At 43.7% G+C, this 26473-nt stretch overlaps 1 protein-coding gene across 3 annotated transcripts in view; it reads left to right on the top strand.

The window, feature by feature from the left end:
- LOC138783132 (carbonic anhydrase 13-like) overlaps positions 1-26473 on the top strand; it is a 51855-nt gene that overhangs the window by 2501 nt on the left and 22881 nt on the right. For 2 of the 3 annotated variants that reach the window (XM_069957418.1, XM_069957417.1), the window contains exons 2-3: positions 2913-3215; positions 12642-12839. In XM_069957418.1, coding sequence (XP_069813519.1) covers positions 3185-3215; positions 12642-12839 — 229 coding nt within the window. In that variant the 5' untranslated portion in view covers positions 2913-3184. Of the gene's footprint in view, positions 1-2912; positions 3216-6550; positions 6652-12641; positions 12840-26473 lie in introns of those variants that run through there. The other variant, XM_069957419.1, reaches the window with a different exon arrangement.

The raw sequence follows: 26473 nt of genomic DNA, 5'->3' as shown, positions 1-26473 counted from the left end.
CTTTGTATGAATCAGCAATACATCTATGACCCTTCAGAGTGTGTGTGTGTGTGTGTGTGTGGGGGGGGGGTTATATAGGGAAACAGGGGTTTGCCTAGGGGTTTAGGAAGGTACACCATTAAATTCAGTTCTGTGAAGTAGATATATTAAATAGGAGGATGCAGCCTACGCTATATACTCCTACAGGGGATATGGTAGCAGTTGTGTTTGAGATATGACTAACAAAATTATAAATGTGCACAAGGACCAAACAGGGCATTCCTATATCATGACCAACACCAGCTGTACCTATGGAAAGGGCATGATTGTTAGACTTCATGCATGTCTAGGGGGCAACACTGTTTGGAGCTGGTGGCAACTGGTCCTTTTAGATTAAAGAAGTCCAGCAAAACATTTTTATTTAAGCATTGTATTGCCCCCCCAAAAGTTATACAAATCACTAATATACACTTATTACGGGAAATGCTTATAAAGTACTTTTTTCCCTGCACTTACTACTGCATCAAGGCTCCACTTCCTGGATAACATGGTGATGTCACTTCCTGGATAACATGCTGATGTCACTTCCTGGATAACATGGTGATGTCACGACCCGACTCCCAGAGCTGTGCGGGCTGTGGCTGCTGGAGAGGATGATGGCAGGGAGACACTGAGGGACACAGAGCACTGGAGGGACACTGAGCATCCCTCTGCCATCATCCTCTCCAGCAGCCACAGCCCGCACAGCTCTGTGAGTCGGGTCGTGACATCAGCATTTTATTATTGTACACCCCTAGCTAGCGGTAATTAGATTTTTATTTAAAATTGGAGGCCCCATGTACCTTAACCCCTTCGGGACCAGGCTAATTTTCGTTTTTGCGTTTTCGTTTTTTCCTCCTTGTGCTTAAAAGGCCATAGCACTTGCATTTTTACACCTACAGACCCACATGAGCCCTTATTTTTTGCATCTCTAATTGTACTTTGCAATGACAGGCTGAACTTTTGCATAAAATATGCTGCGAAACCAGAAAAAAATTATATGCGCAGTGAAATTGAAAAAAAACCACAATTCTTTTTCTTTGGGGGGGCTGTGTTTTTACGCTGTGTGTCCTATGGAAAAACTTTGGGATATTTTTGCGCTTACGCCGTTTACCGTGTGAGATCAGGAATGTGATTAATTAATAGTTGGGGCGATTACGCACGCGGCGATAGCAAACATGTTTATTTATTTATTTATTTACTTTTATTTATAACCTGGGAAAAGGGGGGTGATTCAAACTTTTATTAGGGGAGGGGGCTTTTTATTGATAACAACACTTTATTTTTTTTTTTTACACTTATACTAGAAGCCCCCCTGGGGTTAGGGTTATTCCCCCCTGGGGGACTTCTAGTATATACACTTTAATCTCTCATTGAGATATTTGCTGTATAGTTATACAGCAAAGATCAATGAGATCGGCACTCGTTTGCTTTCGGCTGCTGCAGCTGAAAACAAACGAGTGCCGAGCCGGGGGCGGCGCCATCTTGGAGCGGTCCCCGGCCGGCTTCAGTAACGGAGATCGCTCCTCCGGGACAACGTCCCAGAGGAGCGATCTCCTCCACTAGACACCAGGGAAAGGCTGAGTCCGGTAATCGGAGGCAGCTGTCATCTTTGACAGCTGCCTCCGATTATCTAATTCGCGGGCACGGCGATCGGACCGTGCCCGCTAATAGCCACGATCCCGGGCTACATGCGGCACCTGGGATCGCGGTGGTTCAGAGCGGGGTCGCCGTGCGGCCCCGCTCTGAACGCCCGCACGAGGACGTACAGTTAAATTTGGATATTATACTTATATAATTATATCATATATATATATATATATATATATATATATATATATATATAGTGGTGCCGTGGATTAAGAGCATATTTCATTCCGGGATTGTGCTTGTAATCCAAATCCACTCTTAAACCAAAGCAAATTTTCCCATAAGGAATCATTGAAATGCAGAAAAATGGTTCCACACCCCCAAAATAGTTATTTTTTTATTCTGAATAACTGGTAAAACAAATATTTAGAAAGCTGAATATGTTATATTATAAGTTACTGTAGAGTATGGCTAAGGAACATGTGGTGTATAATGTATAGTAAGTGCATAAGAATGAAAAAACAGCATTTTGTAGAAAGAAAATAGAGGTGCAGTACCCCATAATTCAGGAGTGCAGTACAACAGGCTAAACTAGAGAAGCAGGGCTGCTGCCAGAGATCTGTGTGGTCAAATGACAGCAATGAGGAAGGGGTTGTGTTCAGCATGGACCAATCTGGAAGTGAGAATCACAAAATTGTGCAGGAGGACAGTGACAGAAACTTTTCTATACAGCAGTGTGAATGGCTGAGTGTAAGTGCAGGCACATTATAGCATGAATGGAGAGAATGGAAAACACAAGGTCTGACAGAGAGAGCAGGAAGCATGAAGGAATGAGCAGGGCAGATGTGGGCACATACATGCAGCACTCTCTGTCCGGTGAGAGAAGGGTCACAGCTATGGAGAGATTACCCCTACAGTCCTGTCCCCTGATGCAAGCCCCAGTCTGAAGTGGATCTGCTATGATTTGGATGGTGAGGGAGACTTCCTGGGTCAGGAAGTACAGGGCTGTAGACCCCACTATGTAGACCATGCCCCTTCCCCACTCGTGCTCCCACCCAGTACAGGGAGCTCTTAAACCAAAGCAATGCTTTTAAACAAGTTACAATTTTGCAAAACGCTCTTAGACCAAGTTACTCTTATACCAAGGTAGCATTGTGTGTGTGTATATATATATATATATATATATATATATATATATAGTAAATGTATGGAGGATTAAATGAGCCCAGTTACTTATTGAACGTAGTCATGTCATTTCTTCATTTTTTTCTGCTGAAACCACTTCCCGGTCCTTATCTCTTTAGGCTCAATGGATTGACGTACAGTAAAAGCAATGGGCAGGATCCGACACACTGACATGGATAAACCATTGCTGCATGTTAAGAAAGTCACTACCTTCTCACCAGCCTGCTGAGAAGGGGACCTGCCTGCAAGAGGAGCAAGTGTTACTTGCAGACATCTCTGACCTCTCCAGTGAGGAATTCAGCTTAGCAAATAGGATCAAGTGATTGAAGTGCCCCACTAGACTTTATTCCTGCTCCAACAAAACTCTGTGCAGTTACCAAGAAGCAGAAGGATGAACAAATGGGGGTATGCCGAGCACAATGGTAAGTGCTAAGTAATGCATAGCTAAATGAAAAATACCATTATGTTATGTTATACTCTTGTTACTTAGTATTTAAGGGATTGTTTATGATGAACTTTTTGTGAATGGTCCTAGTGAGGGGTGGCTGCTAGATGATCATGGGAGCCCCTATTATCTTCATATAACTGCACCACCAATAGAGAAGAAAGTTCCCAGCACCATTTCTACCCAAACTGCATATACAAAATGCACAGCCTTAAAAGCTTATGTATGCATTCCTATGTAGCTGTGTTTTTCTAATCCTCAATAACTCCTTTAAGGAGTAGTCATAGACATAGGATGTCTGGTCATCTGGTGCTTGCTGATCTTCGGGGTTCCCGGCAGGTCCCGCTCGGCCAATCAGTTCCCTGCCCCGCCACAGCGCACTGATTGGCTGAGCGGGACGTGAAGTCGCCGGGGGCCCCAAATCAAGCCGGAGCGGGGACCAGGTGATGCATACGCTCCGGCGGCCGGGGGTTAACGGGGTGGGCTGCTGACAAACTTCCGCAGTGGATATCCCGCTGCAAGTTTGTCTGCCATTAAGAGAAATCTTCTGCTGATTCGCCCAGTGTGTTTGTACCCTAAAGGAAAAAACACAATGCGGTTGTGCATTGCAGTTGGACATATGCAGTAAGCACTCTTGAAATGCTGTTAAGAGGATTTACACCATAAGGCTATGTTCACACAGTGTATTTTTTAAGACAAGAACGGCCGCCATTGTCTCCAAACAGCGGCCGAGAATAATTGACAGTTCACGCAACATGTGGCTGTCTTGCGGTCGTAGTGTTCCTGGAAATCAATGGTTAATAGATCCAGCCGATAATGCAGTATGGACCGGATGAACATGTAAAACCGCAGACATTATTTGCGCGATGACTGCCATTATTATGAAAGACGGACGTAATTTCTACACAGTGTGAACCTAGCTTCATTGCTAAATGGCTAAAACTGGAAAAGATAGCTGGTTAGGCTGGGTTCACACTGCGTTTTTGCAATGCATTTTTTTTCATCTGTTTTTTGTTTGGTTTTTTTAGAAAAAAAGGAAGAACGGATTTAAAAAAACTGATGCATTTGTGTGCATCCGTTTTGATCCGTTTTTCCAGTGACTTCCATTATAAAAAAAAGTCCATTCGTGTGAATATACCCTAAAAACGAATGTTAAAAAAAGGACAAAAAGCATGGATTGCAAAAAACACAGTATGAGCTCAGACTTAACATCTTACTTACATATGGCCAACTGCAACACAACTGCATGGTGTGTTGTTACCCAAAAGAAAAGAATGTGTCTCCGCTGATCACAATATCCTGGAAGATTATCAGGCTGGGGTTGTCGGTGGACGTCCATAGGCTCAAATGTTATGTATAGAAATATATAGTTATGTCTGTGTTATGCCCGGAAGAAGTTACTACATTGTAATGTGTGACTTATGTCCTTGAACTATACACGTGTCACTATCATGAGATACAGCGCTCTTCTGCATCATGAAGATTAGGATATCTGACCTTCCGTGTAGCATGTACACTATAGAGAGCTGAGAGATAGGACGACTCACCCTGCTGCCTTTAACTGCACTACAGATAAGTTAAGAAATAGTTTATAAAGTAGTTTTTTCTAGATGTCATATAGTAAAACTTAAAGTGACAGTTCCATAGTGTCCATGAGTTACATGCAGGAATGGGCATTATATCCTGGTCATAGACAAGGTCAGGGTCCTTATTGATCTCCCTGGGCTCTAATGTAATCTGGTTTTGTGGCTAGAAGGGAACTTAATCACACTCCTGCAGAGGTTCTGCCACATGATATCATTGTCAGTGTTGAGCGGACCTTTCAAACTGGGTTTGGCAACGTTCCCCCGATCCTGAACGGCTGGCATTTGATTCCTCACATCTGCAGCAGTTGAATGCCGCCCTAGGCTGCCAGGAAACATGGATACAGCCTATGGCCTATGGCTGTATCCATGTTTTCCAGGGCTTCCTAGGGCGGCATCCAACTTTTGCAGCCACAGAGAATCAAACACTGAGTGTTTGGGATCGGGGAATGTTGCCAAACCCAAACTGTTTGACAGGTCCGCTCAACACTAATCATTGTGCTTTCTTCATCTTTTTAATACTTTTAATATTCTCTTCTATAGGGTAAGTTCACATAAAGTTTATTTTAGTATGTAACATATCCTGGGTCTAACATATGCATCCTATTGATTTCAGTGGGAAATACACATCAATGTTCCAACACCAACATAATATATGATTTGAATTTGAAAAGTACACCACGTAAAAAAATAGTCATGTTTCTTAGGGTGGTATTACACGGGCCGAGCAGGGCCCTATAATACCTGTAAACGAGCAGCGATCTGCTAGATCGTTGCTCGTTTACTGGGCCTATTACACGGCCCGATAATCGTTTGACAAGAGCTGCAAGGACATTGTTACCGATGCTAAACTGGCATACATTACCCATCCACGTTCCAGGGCTGCTCCTGCCGTCCGCTTCACCCCGGGTCCCGTGCGCGCTCTAGCTTCATAGCGGCCTGTCAGCTGGTAGGCCGCTCAGCCAATCACAGGCCGGGACCGCAGCGGCCTGTGATTGGCTGAGCGGCCTATCAGCTGACAGGCCTCTGTGAAGCTAGAGCGCGCACGGGACCCCGGGAGAAGCGGACGGCAGGAGCAACCCTGGAACGTGGATGGGTAATGTATGCCAGTTTAGCAAGGGCTGCAAGGACATCGGTAACGATGTCCTTGCAGCTCTTGTCAAACGATTATCGGGCCGTGTAATATCAGATCGCTGCTCGTTTACAGGTATTATCGGGCCCTGCTCGGCCCGTGTAATACCACCCTCACACGCAGCGGTGCGCGGTCGGCGCCCGGCGAAAATAGGGTCTAACCTATATCAACGATCAGCCGATGATCGTTGTCATCGGCTGATCGTTGCATTTATTACACAGAGCAATAATCGGCCGAATCGGGCCAATTCGGCCGATTATCGTTCCGTGTAATAGTACCCTTATTCTGAGCGTATTGCATTAGATTAAAAGAAAAATCTGGAAAACGCAAGAGGTGGTGAAACTTCAAGAGAAAAACGCAACAAAATACTTGCATTAAAATAGAATTAAATAGAATGCAGGTGGTAACTGAGCTGTGGTGTAGATGTATTTATTGCATGTCAAATTATATACAAGTCCACTCTAAATTGATGACAGGTTTTCTCCATTGACTTTAAAAGGGAAGTCAAATTTGCAATGAACACACTGAAGATCTACAGGAAAATCTGTAGGTGTGGATTTTTTTTTGGAACGAGAGTGAACGTGCTAAGTGTGTACATCCTCTGGCTCATTATTCTGATCGGTCTGCTCTGAACAGACCACAACCCATCAAAACTATTCATATGTTTCTGTGACATATCAAAAGTTTTTTTATGACAGGTGTGCTTCAATATCTATGCGACTGATTTATTATGATGTATGCCTAGAAACAGGTGTAAACCATGTATAGATTTATGTGCCTGCCCTGCAACAGACGCAGATCCCGCTCAGTTTACTAAGAGGTGTGTAAATTTGGTGAGGTAAATTGGTTGGGGCCTAATTTAAGACCAGTGTACTTGTAATTTATTATTAAGTGCCCCCCCCCCTCTTTTTCAGCTTTATATTACATGGGCAGACCTGTGCATAATACGAGAAGTTTAAGGCTTGACTATCATGCAGACAGGGCAGCACAAAGATTACACCTTGCATTGATTTTTTGATTGTCACTGGAAAGTGTTATGTAATATAATCAATCTTTAGATAGTGAATGGTAAATTCTATGACTGTCAGTAGTGGATTATAATAGGTCCTTTTTGGGCGGTAGCCCGGGGCCCTGAGCTCCTGGGGGCCCATGGTCACCCAAACAGACTTATACTTTCATTGGAGTATTGTCCCTGGATACAGTTTTGCCATGATTAGAAAAAATGTTATGCTTTTTTACCATGATTTTGCACAGATCAGGGCAGCATGACATTATCTATCCTGTACTATGAACACCACACTAGTACTGCGATATGTACAGTAGAGTAGGGGGGCCCAGGATTGGTAATCAGCCTATGGTAGAGTTAATCCACCCCTGATGACTGTTATATGCGGAGCAGGACCTTTTTTAACCTTCTTTTGCATCATTTTAACCTAGTGGTGCAACCATTGTGATAACCTGCCTTGTTGCTGAAAAAATACTGAGCACTACGGTATGTAATTTATCTAAAGAAGAGCAGCCCTTTACTTCCATCACTGTTAACCATACACCAGGTATTACATGGGCAATGTGTGACCCTTAAAGGATGTTTTTTTATCCAGCTGTAAAGAAGCTATTAGCCAACAAATGACTGATTGTTCATCAACTGATTGTGTGTTAAGGGCCTGTTAAGATGGCTTCAATATCTGATGGCTGAACGATTGTTAAGCTATCAGTTATCTCTCCCAATACACAGGAACAATAGGCATGGCTAAGCTGAGAGCTGTGGCTTATCTTTCCCAGAACAAAGTGGTTGGGACAGTGATTTCCCGTCGAGCCCGACCTCTATGCTGACAGGTGAACCAGCCACAAGCAGCGGGAATGGGTGACAAAAGTGTAAGGTGTAAGTATATGGGGGACCTTTATTACATTCAGGCAAAAATTACCCTGTGTAACAGAGCCCTAAAGGGGTCAATACATCCTATTTTAAAGTTGTCTGAACCTGCCACCTGTAATGAGTTTGGCTGATCAAAAGAATATCGCGGCTCTGTGCTGTCAGCTCGATGATCATGGCATAGAGTCTTCCACAGGCCTGCTCTATGCAATAATCAAAGGTTACACTGATCAATGCAATGTTATGGCATAGCATTGATCAGTGTATGTAATGTAATAAATGAATGTAATAGTTGCCTTTTGGGACTTAAAAAGTGTAAAATAAAAAAAGATTTTAAAAACATGCCATAGCCCCTCCCCCAATAAAAGTTAAAATCACTCAACTTTCCCAATGTATATATATATATATATATATATATATATATATATATATATATATATATATATATACACTACCATTCAAAAGTTTGGGGTCACCCAAACAATTTTGTGTTTTCCATGAAAAGTCACACTTCTTCACCACCATACGTTGTGAAATGAATAGAAAATAGAGTCAAGACATTGACAAGGTTAGAAATAATAATTTGCATTTGGAATAACATTGTTTTTACATCAAACTTTGCTTTCGTCAAAGAATCCACCTTTTGCAGCAATTACAGCATTGCACACCTTTTGCACCCCACGCTTCTAGAAGCAGCTCCCACAAGTTGGATTGGTTGGATGGGCACTTCTGGCGTACCATACGGTCAAGCTGCTCCCACAAAAGCTCAATGGGGTTCAGATCTGGAGACTGCGCTGGCCACTCCATTCCCTATGATAGAATACCAGCTGCTGCTTCTGCTGTAAATAGTTCTTGCACAATTTGGAGGTGTGTTTAGGGTCATTGTCCTGTTGTAGGATGAAATTGGCTCCAATCAAGCGCTGTCCACTGGGTATGGCATGGCGTTGCAAAATTGAGTGATAGCCTTCCTTATTCAGAATCCCTTGTACCCTGTACAAATCTCCCACCTTACCAGCACCAAAGCAACCCCAGATCATCACATTACCTCCACAATGCTTAACAGATGGCGTCAGGCATTCTTCCAGCATCTTTTCATTTGTTCTGCGTCTCACAAACGTTCTTCTTCGTGATCCAAACACCCCAAACTTGGATATATCCATCCACAACACTTTTTTCCAGTCTTTCTCTGTCCAATGTCTGTGTTCTTTTGCCCATCTTAATCTTTTTCTTTTATTGGTCAGTCTCAGATATGGCTTTTTCTTTGCCACTCTGCCCTGAAGCCCAAAATCCCGCAGATGCCTCTTCACTGTAGATGTTGACACTGGTGCTTTGCGGGTACTATTTAATGAAGATGCCAGTTGGGGACCTGTGAGGCGTCTGTTTCTCAAACTAGAGACTCTAATGTGCTTATCTTCTTGCTTAGTTGTGCAACGCGGCCTCCCACTTCTTTTTCTACTCTGGTTAGAGCCTGTTTGTGCTGTCCTCTGAAGGGAGTAGTACACACCGTTGTATGAAATCTTCAATTTCTTAGCAATTTCTTGCATGGAATAGCCTTCATTTCTAAGAACAAGAATAGACTGTCGAGTTTCAGATGAAAGTTCTCTTTTTCTGGCCATTTTGAGCGTTTAATTGACTCCACAAATGTGATGCTCCAGAAACACAATCTGATCAAAGGAAGGTCAGTTTTGTAGCTTCTGTAACGAGCTAGACTGTTTTCAGATGTGTGAACATGATTGCACAAGGGTTTTCTAATCATCAACTAGCCTTCTGAGCCAATGAGCAAACACATTGTACCATTAGAACACTGGAGTGATAGTTGCTGGAAATGGGCCTCTATACACCTATGTAGATATTGCACCAAAAAACAGACATTTGCAGCTAGAATAGTCATTTACCACATTAGCAATGTATAGAGTGTATTTGTTTAAAGTTGGGACTAGTTTAAAGTTATCTTCATTGAAAAGTACAGTGCTTTTCCTTCAAAAATAAGGACATTTCAATGTGACCCCAAACTTTTGAACGGTAGTGTATGTATATGTATATATATATATATATATATATATATATATCTCAATTAAAAATACCTAAAAATAATCATTTTATATTGTAGCCTGCGTAATTGTCCAATCTATTAAAATATAACAACAGTGTTGCTGTATGGCGAACGAAGTAAATGAAAGAAGCAAAATATTGCCAGACATGGCTGATTTTTTTGTTCAGAAAAAAATTAAATAAAGAGCGCTCAAAATGTCTTATCTACACCAATATGGTACCAATTAAAACTAGAGATTGTGGTCCAAAAATTTAGACCCCCAAACAGCCCTGTAGGTTAAAAAATAAAAGTGTTATTGTTCTTAGAAGTTGAGGAGGAAAAAACAAAAATGCAAAAATGAAAATTGGCCTGGTCCTTAAAGACCAAATCCCACCGTGTCCTTAAGGGGTTAATAATGAGCTTAAAATTTATAAAATAATGATTTTTCCTGCTTAGCTTCCCCATGGGGATGTGTAGATGAAAGATCCATGGAAGATCCTAGATGCCCATAATGTATAGGCTAACTCCTAGCTCAGAGGAGGCATAGCTATAGTGTAGGGCCCACACCTTTCGGGGGTCACCTCACCATGGTGGGATGGTACACACTATTTGATCAAATGATATGCTAAGAACCTCTTTTCTTCTATAGCAGTACTGCGATTTAGGAGGAAAAGAGCGAAGGAGAAGGAGAAACGATTATATTTGCAAAAAAAAATATTTTGATGGGCCCTGCAAGAATAACTATATTAGTTGATATAGGAATACCCTTTAAGCTCTTTAGATGCATTACATAGTGCTCTGTATTTTTCCAGCAACCAGGCAGCACAATCAATAGGATCACATCAACTGGTGGCATCACTAGGTTAAAATGATGCAAGAGAAGGTTAAAAGGTCCTGCTCCACAGATAACATTCATTGTATTTATCCTTCACTATCCTAAGAGTGATTACATTACATAACCCTTTCCAGTGATAACAGAAAAATCAATAAAGAAGAACTCTTACCAAGGTGTAATCTGAGGAAGACAAATGTATTGATCAGAAGATAAGAAACACTTGTTGGTTGAAAATAGTAAATGATATTTATCATACTGAACTTATAATGTACAGTAAATAAAAATCCACAGCAATCATAAGAGCAATTCATGGGTTAGAATAGAATATGGAGACGGCACTACACGTTTAGTAGTAGGAAGACCCAGGGATCGATCAATAAAATTCATAGAATGACTAAAGGCCCTATTACACGGAGCTGATTCACAGGATGATTCAGCAGATTATCGCTCCGTGTAATAAAGACAACGATCAGCTAAAGAAGCGACTGATCATCGTCTGATCGTTGTCTTTAGACATGTTGAAAAATCATCGGCCGCCGACCACGCATCACTTCATGTAACAGTGATGTTTCCCCGACAGCTGATGGATGTGTAAGAGAAAAAATAAACTTTATATACACCTGTTCACCCTCCTGGTGTTCTTCTAGCTCCTCCCGCTCACTACAGCTGTTGCTGAGAGTTGGTCTCTACAGTGAAAGGCCGCTCAGCCAATCACTGGTCATGGCTCTGTCCCGTCTCAGCCAGTGATTGGCTGAGCGAGCTATCACTGTAGAAACTGGCTCAGAAGTTCCATCGGTGGCTGCGGGCAGAGGGCAGAAACGAGAAGAAAAGCGAAGAACATGGACAGGTATGTATAAAGTTTATTTTTTTACACTTAAGGCAAGGGATGCATGGAGATCAATAACGATATATATAGTCCTTGCTGCATGATTATCAAGCCGAGTAATATGGTATCAACCTGGGTATATGATTCTGAGGAACCACCCGCATTTTATACAAAGCATAGTGTGTCCACCTTTAATTTAAAGGAGAAGTCCAGCAAAAGTTTTTATGCATCAAGGCTTCACTTCCTGGATAAAATGGTAATGTCACGACCCGACTACCAGAGCTGTGCAGGCTGTGGCCAGTAGCGGATTATTATAGGTCAGTTTTGGGCGGTAGCCCAGGGCCCTGAGCTCCTGGGGGGCCCATGACCACCCAAAAAAACTTATACTTTAAGTGGTGTACTGTCACCTGGCTACAGTTCTGTCATGATTTGCAAAAAATCACAGCTTTTTTTGCCACAATTTTGCACAAATCAGGGCATTATGACATTATCTATCTTTTACTATGAACAGCACGCTAGCACTGCCATAGTTACAGTAGGGTGGGGAGCCCAGGCTTGGTGAACAGCCTGGGGCCTATGGTAAAGTTAATCTGCCCCTGGCTGTGGCTGCTGGAGAGGATGATGGCCCGGGGATGCTCAGTGTCCCCCCAGTGCTCTGTGTCCCTCAGTGTCCCCCTGCCATCATCCTCTCCAGCAGCCACAGCCCGCACAGCTCTGGGAGTCGGGTCGTGACATCACCACGTTATCTAGGAAGTGACATCACCATGTTATCCAGGAAGTGACATCACCATGTTATCCAGGAAGTGACATCATCATGTTATCCAGGAAGTGAAGCCTTGATGCAGTATTAAGTGCAGGGAAAAAAGTACTTTATAAGCATTTCCCGTAATAAGTGTATATTGGTGATTTTTATAACTTTTGGGGGGCAATACAATTCTTTAATAGAAAATTTTGCCGAAGTTCTCCTTTAATCAGAATATATGTTATCAATATAACAAGTAGACCAAGATTATCTCCAAAGTGATCTCCAAATTTGTCATCAATGTGTCAGAACAAGGGTGCACCAGGCCCATCAGGTTTAACTTTTAAAGAAATTAACCCCGCTTTCCCCTCTGAATGCAGGTCCTGAAGTGTGGCATGAATTGTTCCCTCTTGCTAATGGAGAACGTCAGTCGCCTATTGACATCATAACTAACGCTGCCGTCTATGATCCTAGTTTGTCACCTTTCAGCACTGACTATGATCCATCCTCTGCCAAAGTTATTATGAATAGCGGTCACACATTCAGTGTTGAGTTTGATGATGCAGAAGACAAGTCAGGTTAGTTTTCCTTAAATTTTAACAGTATTGTATATTACTATGTTACATTTAGAGGACAGTTATCTCCTCTAATATATCACTATAGTGTGTCTAGGAGGCAGTGGCAGCTTATGCAGTCATATAAACCTGGGGGTTAAAACTTTAAAATAGTTTTCAAATAAACTGGTGTTAGAAAGTTATACAGATTTGTCAACTACTTATATTTTAGAAATCCTTGAAAAAAAGTCCTCCAGTACTTATCAGCTTCTGTATGTTCTGCAGGAAGTGGTGTATTCTTTCCACTCTGACATGGTGGTCTCTGCCCCTCCCTCCCATACTCACCTGGCCTGACGCATCCACCCGACTGGCTAGGAGAATAAATGCCAGGGGACTGCGCCGGGCCAGGTGAGGATGTGTATGAGGTAGGGGGCTTTTGTGGCTGGTGGTGCAATGACAGACTGAAAGGACAGGATGCCACTTGCTTCTTGCTTAGTAAGTCAGCCACTGTTAGTCAGGATGCTGCAGCATTTGACTGAGCATTTATCACAAACGCTCATAGTTAAAGGGCCAGGGGCCTACAAGCCCCCTTGATGCACGTGCCCTGTAGCAGTGACATGATTTGTCTGTGACAAGAACTGGCCAAAGCAGGAGAGGTTTTATGCAGGGATTTGCTACTGCTCTGGATAGTTCCTGAGACAAACAGAGATGGCAGCAGAGAGCACTGTGTCAGACACTATTGTGTCCCTATACTCGCAACCGAATTGGACTTAAAGGAGAAGTCCAGTAAAATTTTTTATTAAAGTATTGTATTGCTCCCCAGAAGTTATACAAATCACCAATATACACTTATTACGGGAAATGCACATAAAGTGTTTTTTTCCCTGCTCTTACTACTGCATCAAGGCTTCACTTCCTGGATAACATGGTGATGTCACGACCCGACTCCCAGAGCTGTGCAGACTGTGGCTGCTGGAGAGGATGATGGCAGAGGGATGCTCAGTGTCCCTCCAGTGCCCTGTGTCCCTCAGTGTCCCCCTGCCATCATCCTCTCCAGCAGCCAGAGCCCACACAGCTCTAGAAGTTGGGTCGTGACATCACCATTTTATCCAGGAAGTGACATCACCATTTTATCCAGAGAGTGACATCACCATTTTTTCAAGGAAGTGAAGCCTTGATGAAGTAGTAAGTGCTGGAAAAAAAGCACTTTATAAGCATTTCCCGTAAAAAGGTTATATTGGTGATTTGTATACCTTACCTCGATCGCTTGCACTGATGGGTGGGGGTAAGCCACTTACCACTGTCCCGTTGGTTTGGCGATCTGTGCATAGAGTCTGCTCTCAGGCAGGCTCTATACATAGATCGCCGATAACACTCATCTATGCTATGCTATGGCATAGCATAGATCAGTATATGCAATCTATTGATTGCATGTTTTAAACTGTTTAAAAGTGTTTAAAAAAGTGTAATAATTAAGTATTAAACACCCTTTATAACCCCCCCTTAAAAATACCCCCTTGCCCATTATAAAAATAAAAATATTTAAAAAAAAAACCACAAAAACATATTACATATTGTGTGTGTGAGTGTCTGATCTATTAAAATATAACATTATTGTTCTTGCACGGTGAACAGTGTAAAGGAAAAAAACCCACCAGGATTGCTGGTGATTTTTTAAAATTATATATCAGAAAAAAAATGAATCAAAATTTTTCATTTAGACCAATATGATATTTATAAAAACTAGAAATCAAGGTGCAAAAAATGACACCCCAACTAGCCCTGTAGGTAAATAAATGAAAGTGCTATGGCTCTTAGAAGGCGAGGAGGAACATTAATGGGCTTCGTCTTAAAGGGGTTAATAAAAAAAAAACAATGTGTGAACGTGGCCTAAAAGTGATTTTACATGAATATAATTACCTTGTCCAGTGTTGCACCTCTTGCTCTTTGGTTAATACGTAAACTGTTTATGGGATTGCATATGGTCCGGAATTAACCCAGAATGCTGGACTTTGGATTAGCCCGTGCTTAATATTTCAACATATCGGCCTTCTTAAAGGAAATTTGCTTTTACTGCTTCAATGAACAAAGCAGAAACACCAGGCAATAAAATGTGATTAAAGGCACGGGCTGTTTATTAGAAGATAATTATCCGCACAAGTTGTTGATAGAATGTTCTTGGCATTGAAATTGAATTGTGTTCAATCATAAACCAGCTCTCTAATACTCTGCTTTTACGCACTGAGAATATTAGATGCTTCCCACAAGCCAGCCATGCATTCTCAACAATATCGATGTTCTTTATTTTTGATAATGATCTACAAATGTCGCAAACACGTCATAAAACTAGGCACAGTGTGCCAGCGGTATTTTGTACTCTGCCACTTGATATCCCTGACCTTTGATCACTCAAGTTTCTTTTATCGGGTAACATACAAAAATATTCAAGTCAATAACTTTAGTGCCTATCTGCCTATTATCATTATAATTGTTATTATTATTATTATTATTATATAGAATAAAATTACGCTAAGTAAACCCTCTCCAGTACCTTAGAGCTGTAGGACACATAATTCGGACAGGTAGTGTTTAATTCCCTCTTCTGATGCCTCGTAAGTAGGGTGTAGGTTGCTTCTATCCTCTATCCGGCTTGATTGACATACCAAGTGCTGGGCTATGCATTAAAGCGACTCTGTACTCACAATCTGCCCCCAAACCGCTTTACTGTCAGATAGCTGCTTTTAATCCAAGATCTGTCCTGGGGTCCGTTCGGCAGCTGATGCAGTTATTGTCCTAAAAAAACAACTTTTAAACTTGTGTGAAACCTGTGTAAGACTGGCGTGGCCTAGAGTGTGTGCCCTAGGCATGCAACGCCCCTCTTAGGAATGCCCCAGGCAGGATCTCTCCTAATCATCACTTATCTGAACACTGCACATGTGCTTGATCATTAAAGGGGTAGTGCGGCATTTTTCTTTTTTTGCTTAAGTAACACACATTACAAAGTTATATAACTTTGTAATGTGTGTTAATAAGCTGCCTGACCCCGTTCCACACACACACACACACACACACACACACACACACCGGAAGTTAAAGTATACATACAAAATCACTGTCGACCCTGTCTTCTTCTCCCGGGTGCCATCTTGGGTCAATGTTGTCACAGCAGGGGGCGGGCCTGGTCTCCTTCCTCTTCGCTGTCTTCCACAGTAGTGAATGGGAGAGGAAAAGGCTGCTGGTGCACATGCGAACCAACAGCACATCACATGGCTTCCAGCTTGCTCAGCCCTGATTGGCTAAGCCTCAGTGTCGGACTGGGGAACCTGGGGCCCACCAGAGAAATGATCCTTGGGGCCCACCAATATAGAACCAGCGAGACACAACATGCTGACCCCGTCCTTTCCTGGTTTCATCTGTATCTTTGAAAATCTCAGAACACCCTACGTTTATACATCTTTTAGGGTATGCTGGGAGTTGTAGTCTCTGAGAGGACAACACTGTAATAAATCACTGTGTGCCGAGGCTCCTGGTGGCTGCAATCTGTGGGTGACAACCATCAGCCCTGAATGTCCAGTAATACATCTGTCTACACTGTACTACAATGCCCAGCATATCCTCAGGGCTGCAGACCGTCAGTAAATGCTGGGAGATGTAGTGCCTGCAGCTCTTGTAGTTGGGGCCTAGGTGCATTATACACTGGAGGCGTTGTGAAAGATCATAATATATAGATTTGTGGGGGTTCACTGTAGGGAAGTGACTCCAGAACATCACTAATAGGGGATAGAACAAAAACATCTACCCCTACCTACCACGCGGGGCTGTGTTAGTACACTAGCGCAATCCATACACTGACCCATTTAGACCCCAATGGTACACAGGCTCTGCACACTATATAAGTGATTACAGTGTAGTTACTAATGACCAAGCAATGATTGATATATATATATATATATATATATATATATATATATATATATACACTGTATATATATATATATATATATATATATATATATATAAATATATACACATGAATCTGTATAGTCTGGAGGAAAGAAGGGAAAGGGGGGACATGATTGAAACCTTTAAGTATGTTAAAGGACTAAATAAGGTTCAGGAGGGAAGTGTTTTTAGTAAAAAACTGAGCTCAAGAACAAAAGGACACAGTGAGAGGTTACTTGGGGGAAAGATTAGAAGCAATGTGAGAAACGGGGGGGAGGATATGTGACAGGACCAGGGGCAAAGTAGTGGATGGAATGTATGTTTCACCTAGGTTCCTGTCATATGTGTGTTAAATAGGCAGGCAGGTTGTTAGGATAGCAAGGAGAATATGTTTCCTTGCTATAGGTTTTGGCAAAGACTAGAAAATAGGGCCTGGCTGCTTTGGAGTAGGGGAGAGATGGGTGGGTTCCTACTCCACTTGGCCACTCCAGGTATTGGGAGTGACTCTGGTTACTCAGGTGCAAGCCTGTGTGTGCTATAAGAGGGCAGACAGCACAGAAGTTGAGGGCTCTCTCTGCTCCTGGGTAAAACTTCATTGTAAGTAACAAAGTGCTGCATGTTTTGTTTGAGAGCTGTGCAGTAGGCTCAGCTCTGGTTAGTGAGTTGATAACTGTTTAGTTAGTCGCCAGACGGCATAGGTTTTCTTTTGTATTATTGTTTCTTTTATCTGCTGCAAAGAAAAATAAAACTGGTTGCGGCCAGTTGCACCTTACTTGCTGGTGTGGACTGTGTTTTGTGCCAAAAAGCGCCCATCTAACCCAGAAGATGGTGATCCCATGAGCTAATCCCCTCACAAATGGTGGAGGATGCGGGCACAAAAATTCAGCAAGTTGCATGTCGTGGGTTAAGTCTGCTGCTGCTGTAGCAAAACCAAAGACTGCAGATATGGATGAAGTGGTGAAGCAACTGATCCAGGCTAACATTCAGCTGCAGAAAGCCAATGCTAAGGCTAGGTTCACACTGCGTTTTCAGCATCCGTTTAACGCATCCTTTTTTTGCAAAAAACGCATGAAAAACGGATTGCAAAAAACGGATTCATTTGTGTGCATCCGTTTTTCCATTGACTTCCATTATAAAAAAAAACGGATCCGTTTTTTTTGACGGACCAAAACGGACCAAAAAACGTTGCTGACCCTATTTTTCTGGACGTTAAAAAAAACGGATCCGTTAAACGGATGCTGAAAACGCAGTGGGAACCTAGCCTAACCAGCAAGAAACCAATCGCTTGCTCATAGAGTCTACGCAAACTGCCTTCAGAGAGCAAAAAGCGACTAATGCTAATCTGGTGGAGCAAATAAAACTGCTGGCGGAAAGTCCTCATGTTCAGGCCGAGTCTGTATCTGCTGCAAGGAGAGTGCAAGCCTCTCTGCAGAAACTGACTACAGAGGACGATGTGGAGGCGTTCCTGGTCATCTTTGAAAGAGCTGCTGAAAGAGAGAAACTTCCAGTGGACCAATGGGCGGACACAGTGGCTCCTTTTCTGAGTGGAGAACCTCAGAAAGCCTACTTTGATTTGGGTGAGCCAGATGCAAGACTTTATCATAAACTGAAAGCAGAAATTCTTGCTCGCTTAGGTGTTACACCTGCTGTCAGAGCCCAGCGGGTACATACCTGGACTTTCCATCTGGATAAACCTGTGAGGTCACAAATGTATGACCTAATCCACCTGGCTAAAAAGTGGCTGCAACCCGAGGTCTCCACGGCAGCCCAGGTGGTTGAAAGAGTGGTCCTGGATCGATTTGTCCGAGCCCTGCCGGTCCGTATACAGCGCTGTGTGGGACAAGCGGAGTCCAGTGATGCGGATCACCTGGTCGCACTTGTGGAGCGGTACCTCAACACAGAGGAACATCTCCAGAACCCCTCACCTACACGGCCGACCCCAAGGAACCAGAAGACCTCTGAACCTGGTAAGACTGTTCCTAATTATAAGGGGGTGAAGGAGGCCCATAAAGGAGGGGTGGGGACAGACTTTGTGGGCAGACATCTTAGGCCAGTTAGCCCTAAACATCCTCAGACTGTCAAGAACATTGTTTGCTGGCGTTGTCAAGGGCTGGGACATGTAGCTGCCAATTGTCCTCTTGTGGATGAGCCTATGGAGTGTGATAGTGGGCGGAGAAAGTCACTGTTTGCAAGACCCGCCTACTCTGCCTTGCTCTCACAAAATACAGAGCGACAATCTTGTAGCCTGGTCGTGGAAGGACATTCCGTGGAAGCTCTATTGGACTCCGGCAGCCTGGTGACCCTTGTCCACGCCAGTTTGGTTGACACCAGAAAGTGGCAAAGCAAACATATGGGGGTTATCTGCATACATGGGGACACAAAAGACTATCCCACTGCTGTTGTTTCCTTTGAAACTCCATGTGGAAATATCACCCATGAGGTTGGGGTTGTAAAGACTTTAATACACAAGTGTTATTGAGCACATCACACAAATGAAGGATAGAATTGAGAAAGTTATGCCTATTGTTAAAGATCACTTACAGCAGGCCCAAGAGAGTCAGTCCAGGGTTTACAATAGGTCTGCAAAGCCAAGAAACTTCAACCCAGGTGACAGAGTACTGGTCCTTGTCCCTACCGTGGAAAGTAAGTTCTTGGCTAAATGGCAGGGCCCATATGAAGTGGTGGAAAAGGTTGGAGCGGTCAACTACCGAGTTCATCAGCCAGGTAAACGTAAACCGTTCCAGATTTACCATGTAAATTTAATTAAACCATGGAAAGATCGGGAGGTATTGTTAGCAGACAGTACATGTAAAATAGATTGTGTGGCCGGGATACCAGAGGTAAAGATTGCAGAAATGTTGTCAGTATCCCAAATTCAGGAAGTAAAGGAATTTGTACAGGAAAATAGGGATGTGTTCTCTGATCTACCAGGGCGGACCAATGTGATCAAACATGATGTCATTACAGAACCAGGGGTCAGAGTAAACCAAAAGCCATACAGAGTACCTGAGGCCAAGCGTGAGGCAATTGCAAAGGAGGTGCAGATGATGCTAAAGTTGGGGGTCATAGAGGAGTCTCATAGTGACTGGTCTAGTCCTATAGTCCTAATCCCAAAACCTGATGGCACGTTGAGATTTTGTAACGACTTTAGAAAGTTGAATGCTGTGTCAAAGTTTGACGCTTATCCAATGCCTCGAGTTGATGAGCTAATTGATAGACTTGGTAACTCTAGGTACTTCACTACATTAGACCTTACAAAGGGTTACTGGCAGGTGCCACTGACAGAGGAGGCAAAAGAAAAGACAGCCTTTAGTGTTCCTGATGGCCATTATCAGTATGTGGTCCTTCCATTTGGTTTACATGGAGCCCCAGCCACATTCCTAAGGTTGATGGACAGAATTTTAAGATCACATCGCAAATATGCAGCAGCCTATCTGGATGATGTGATCATACATAGTCCTGACTGGGAGAGTCATTTAGCCAAGGTTCAAGTGGTTCTGAACTCCATTAGGGAAGCAGGTTTGACAGCAAACCCAAAAAAGTGTGCCATAGGACAGGAAGAGGCCAAATACCTTGGGTACACAATTGGGCGAGGTATTATCAAGCCTCAAATAAATAAAATTGAGGCTATTCAGAATTGGCCCAAGCCTTTAAACAAAAAACAAGTCAGGGCATTCCTTGGTTTAACTGGGTACTACAGGCGTTTTATTGAAAATTTTGCCAGCATTGCAGCCCCTTTAACTGACCTCACGAAGGGTAAGGATTCAGTTATGGTTAAATGGTCCCCAGAGGCTGAGCAGGCCTTCCAGAGACTAAAACAAGCTCTATGTGCTCAGCCAGTGTTAATAACCCCTGATTTCAGAGCAGAGTTCGTTGTGCAAACAGACGCCTCTGATGTGGGTGTAGGAGCGGTGTTGTCCCAAATGAGGGGTGGAGAAGAGCATCCTGTGGTTTACCTGAGTAAAAAGTTGAATGACCATGAGAAAAGGTACTCCATTGTCGAAAAAGAGTGTCTGGCAATAAAGTGGGCATTAGAAGCACTCAGGTATTATCTGATTGGAAGAACATTTAAACTTGTCACTGACCACGCCCCTCTGAAATGGATGTGTGTAAACCGGGAGAAAAACAGGCGAGTAACCCACTGGTTTATGTCATTGCAGGACTACAGCTTTACAGTGGAGCATAGACCCGGGCGCCAGTTGGGTAATGCCGATGCCCTATCTAGGGTTTACTGTTTAAGGGCACAGAGTGTTCCGTCCCCAAGGTCGAAACAGGGGGGGAGGATATGGGACAGGACCAGGGGCAAAGTAGTGGATGGAATGTATGTTTCACCTAGGTTCCTGTCATATGTGTGTTAAATAGGCAGGCAGGTTGTTAGGATAGCAAGGAGAATATGTTTCCTTGCTATAGGTTTTGGCAAAGACTAGAAAATAGGGCCTGGCTGCTTTGGAGTAGGGGAGAGATGGGTGGGTTCCTACTCCACTTGGCCACTCCAGGTATTGGGAGTGACTCTGGTTACTCAGGTGCAAGCCTGTGTGTGCTATAACAGGGCAGACAGCACAGAAGATGATGGCTCTCTCTGCTCCTGGGTAAAACTTCATTGTAAGTAACAAAGTGCTGCATGTTTTGTTTGAGAGCTGTGCAGTAGGCTCAGCTCTGGTTAGTGAGTTGATAACTGTTTAGTTAGTCGCCAGACGGCGTAGGTTTTCTTTTGTATTATTGTTTCTTTTATCTGCTGCAAAGAAAAATAAAACTGGTTGCGGCCAGTTGCACCTTACTTGCTGGTGTGGACTGTGTTTTGTGCCAAAAAGCGCCCATCTAACCCAGGAGATGGTGATCCCATGAGCTAATCCCCTCACAATATATATATATATATATATATATATATATATATATATATATAAACCAAGACCGATATTGCCAATAATACCAGTATATAGGAAGGAAATATCACCATACATATTACTGCCATACCTGTTTCTGACCAAATCCTGTATACTAAAACCAATAAAACACAGTACCAGATAACAAGTAACAAGTAATACCACCACACACTGACTAACACCACCACATACTGACTAAACCGTTGCTACTAAATAAAATCCTCTGTACAAAGACCAATATCACCTCATACAATCACATATAGGTAGAGCCAGCTCTGCACAGGTTCTGTACACCATATACATTACAGTGAAGTTATATCCAGTGACTTACAGGGGACATCTTCTCTGATCAGAGTTCTACCCTTTTCATCATCTTCTCCATCTGCCCTGGGCCATTAGAACTTCTCCGAGCCACGAATCCACAGAATCTGCCAGACAAACATATTAGGCTCCTCACTGTGGCACCATCCTCATTACTATACACACTGCACATCTGTATTGGCCCCTTTGTGCCCTCATTTAGTGGGTAGCCCTGACACTATGTGATCCCCCTTATAGTATATGCTCCCCTCTGTGTAGCCTCCTTATAGATGGTCCCATTCTGTGTATCCTCTATAGTATATGCCCCCCTCTGTGTAGCCTCCTTATAGATGGTCCCCCTCTGTCTATCCCTTATAGTATATGCCCCCCTCTATGTAGCCTCCTTTTAGATGGCTCCTCTGTGTATTCCTCCTTATAAATGGCTCCCCATGTTATTCCCCTTATAGATGTTTCCCCTTTGTTGTCCCCTTATAGATTTCTCCTCTGTGTATTCCCTCTTATAGATGCCCCGTTATCCCCCTTATACATGGCCCCTGTTATCCCCCTTATAGATGCCCCCTGTTGTCCCCCTATAGATGGACCCCCATGTTATCCCCCTTATAGATGGTTCCCGTTACCCCCCCCTTATAGATGGCTCCTCTCTTGCCCCCCTTATAGATGGCTCCTCTGCTATTCCCCCCTTATAGATGGCTCCTCTGTTACCCCCCCCTTATAGATGGCTCCTCTGTTATCCCCCCTTATAAATGGCTCCTCTGTTATCCCTCCCCCTTATAGATGGGTCCTCTGTTATTCCCCCCTCCCCTATAGATGGGTCCTCTATTATCCCCCCCCATACATGGCTCCTCTGTTGCCCCCCCCCCCCTTATAGATGGCTCCTCAGCTCCCCCCCCCATAGATGGCTCCTCTGTTATTCCCCCCCTATACATGGCTCCTCAGTTGCCCCCCCCCTATAGATGGCTCCTCTGTTATCCCCCCCTTGTAGTTGGCTCCTCTCCTGTTCCCCCCCCTTATAGATGGCTTCTCTGTTATCCCCCCCCCCTTATAGATGGCTCCTCTGTTATCCCCCCTTATAAATGGCTCCTCTGTCATCCCCCCTTATAGATGGCTCCTCTATTATCCCCCCCTATAGATGGCTCCTCAGTTCCCCCCTCCCCCTTATAGATGGCTCCTGTTATCCCCCCCATAGATGGCTCCCCCCCCCATAGATGGCTCCTCTGTTATCCCCCCCTTATTGATGGCTCCTCTGTTATTGCCCCCCCCCCATAGATGGCTCCTCTGTTATCCCCCCCTTATTGATGGCCCCCTGTTGTCCCCCTCGTCTGTGCACAGCAGAAAAAAATGAAAAAAACTCACCTAACAAATCGTTCCCCCGTCGGCTGTCTTCTTCTCCTCTCCTTCCCGGCTGCCGCTCCGCTCCCCGGAGGTGTCGCACAGCCGCGGCGCACACAGCAGAAAACTGAGTGTGCGCTGGGGCTGGTACTTCTACTTCCGGTACAGAGAGCGTCACCAACATGCGCCCTTGGAAGTCCCCACTGACGCACACTGAGCTTACTGCTGTGTGCGCCACGGCTGTGCGACACCTCTGGGGAGCGGAGGATCAGCTGGGGGCCTCTTGTGACCGCAAGCAAAATACTGCTTGCGGTCACAAGAGTGATTCGGGAGGGGAGCAGTGCGGCAAGGGGGGCCCGCGGCAGCACTGTATAACTGTCGGGGAGCCCTTTCCCCGCCAGTCAGTGTGCCACATCAGCGTAGGGGGCTGGGGCCTACCGGAGGATCCTCCGGTGGCCCAGCCCGACGCTGCTTAGCCTGCTGGAAGCCATGTGATGCGCTCCAGCCAATGAAAAGGCTGCCGATGCGCATGTGCACCAGCAGCTTTTTCCTCTCCCATTCACTGCTGTGGAAGACAGCGAAGAGGAAGGAGACCAGGACCGCCCCCTGCTGTGACGACATCGACCCAAAATGGCACCAGGGAGAAGAGGACGGGGTCGACAGTAATTTGGTATGTATTTATTTAACTTCCGGGGGGGGGGGGGGGAGGTGTGGAACAGGGCTGGGCAGCTTATTAACTCACATTGCAAAGTTTTAAGTTTGTAATGTGTGTTACTTAAGCAGAAAAAGAAGAACGCCTCACTACCCCTTTAATGATCAAGCACGTTCACTGCACCTGGACCGGGAAGTGAGGATGCCAACCAAAGATGGCGGGGATGCAGCCTGCTGGAAATTCGAATGGTGATTGTCACCGGTGGGAAGGTAAGTATATATTCTGTGTGTGTCTGTGTTTTTTTGGGGGAGGGGGTGGGCCGTCGGAGTACTCCTTTAAGGCCCATGTGCAGTGTTTAGACACAGGGCTGCAAGTTTAAAAGTATTTTTTTAGGACAATAACTGCATTACCTGCCGAACTGACCCCAGGACAGATCTTGGATTAAAAGCAGCAATCCGAAGGTACAAGCGAGTCACTTTAAGTTCACTTACATATCCCTCATTGCTTTCATGGGTAAAAGAGCAATTTATCAAAGTTGCAAAAAGGGGTGATTTTTTTTTTGCTATTGGGAATAGGGCGGCAGTGTTTCTGAAACTATGCAGTTTTTTGAACAGTTTCTGTGCTGCTTTGGTGCAAATGGAAGATGAGTGGACAAATGAAACCATTTTAAATTCAAAGAAATATAAATGTCTTAAAATTCCTTTATTCGCCAGGATCTGAAAAGAGCTCACAAATTACAATAATTTTAGAATGCAATGAAATGGAAAATAAGACAATATAGCAAATTAACTGTAAAAAAGACGGCATACAACTTCTACTATACATGCTATTGTTCTATCATTTTACTAAATAGGCCTGCTAATCATTATTCACATTGTAAGATAATGTTATCTGCAGTATTTGTCTGCCATACTGTGTTCAGATCAAGACTGATCAAGATCGAAAATGTGTTGAGGGACACATTTCTATTTTATACACGATATAACTCTTTTGGGTAAGAGATCACATAGCAATTAAAGACATCTCCGATTTATCCCTAAATGTAGTGTCGTTAACAACTTTATCATACTGGGTCGGATGTTGATTGGGATTATGTGTTTGAATCTGTTTATAGCACTAGTTTAAGATCCAGTCATAGGATATCTCAATTATTTATTATTTACAGGGTGCACTATACACCGGTGAAATTATTTAGAATGAAATTAGTTCAGTCGAATAAATGTAATAGATGTAAGAGTGAGGGGGGAGACCTAATTCATCTTCTATGGCGATGTCCCAAACTCCATCGGTATTGGGGGGATATTATAGAACAAATAACTAAGGTAACTGGAATTAAAATATGTGGGAATACTAAGCAGTGTCTTCTGGGAGATCTTACGAATGTGGCTTGCCCGATAGTTAAAAAAAGAGTCTTACATAGGGCCTTGTTTGCTGCCAGGAATTGTATATTAACCCTTAGACGACCCAGGGCGTATAGTTACGCCATGGAAGTCTGTCCCCAGACGACCTAGGGCGTAACTGTACGCCCTGGGTGTTTCTCCCGCTATGAAGCGCGCTCCGGAGCGGAGCGCGCTTCATAGCAGGTGGGGGCCGGCTGCAATCAGCAGCCGGGACCTCACCGGTAATGACACGCTGCAGCGATCGCGCTGCCGCGTGTCATTAACTCCTTAAACGCCGCGGCGTTTAAGTGTAAGTGACAGGGGGAGTCCCCTGTCACCTACCGATCGGGACCCCTGCAGTGTGACTGCGGGGGTCCCGATCGGTAAAACGGACTGCCGGAGGTCTCTTACCGGCCTCCGTGGGGTCCGATCGGCGCTCTGGTCACTGAGCCTGCACAGGCAGGCTCAATGAGCAGAGCGCCGATAACACTGATCAATGCTATGCCTATGGCATAGCATTCATCAGTGTAAAAATCCAAGTAGTGAATGTAAAAGTCCCCCAAAGGGACTTCAAATGTGTAAAAAAAAAAAAGTTAAAAACACTAACACACTACCCCAAAACCCCTCCCCCAATAAAAGTTGAAATCACCCCTTTTTCCCATTATATAAATAAAACATATAAAAATAAATAAATAGATAAACATATAATATACCGTAGCGTGCGTAATTGTCCGATCTATTAAAATATAACAAGCGTCATTGCGACCGGTAAACGGCGTACACGAAAAGAGGGGAAAAAGTGCGCGGATTACCGATTTTATGTTACATTATATATATAAAAAAATTAATAAAAAGTGATCAAAACGTCTGATCTTCACAAATATGGTATTAATAAAAACTAGAGATCATGGCGGAAAAAATGACACCCCATACAGCCCCGTAGGTGAAAAAATAAAACCGTTATAAGCGTCACAATAGTCCCATTTAATTTATAATTAATTGCCAAAAAAAAGGATTTCATTTAAAAAAAATATATAACATTAGAGAATCTGCGTAAACCTGCATATGGTTGTGTTCGGACTGACCTATAGAGTAATGGTATCATGTCGCTTTTACCATATAGTGCATTACGTAGACACAGGAACCCCCCAA

This window comes from Dendropsophus ebraccatus, chromosome 2 (assembly GCF_027789765.1).
Source record: "Dendropsophus ebraccatus isolate aDenEbr1 chromosome 2, aDenEbr1.pat, whole genome shotgun sequence".
In the NCBI taxonomy this organism is placed as follows: Eukaryota; Metazoa; Chordata; class Amphibia; order Anura; family Hylidae; genus Dendropsophus; species Dendropsophus ebraccatus.
The sequence above is the reverse complement of the archived record's forward strand: the minus strand, read 5'-3'. Positions and strand labels throughout refer to the sequence as shown.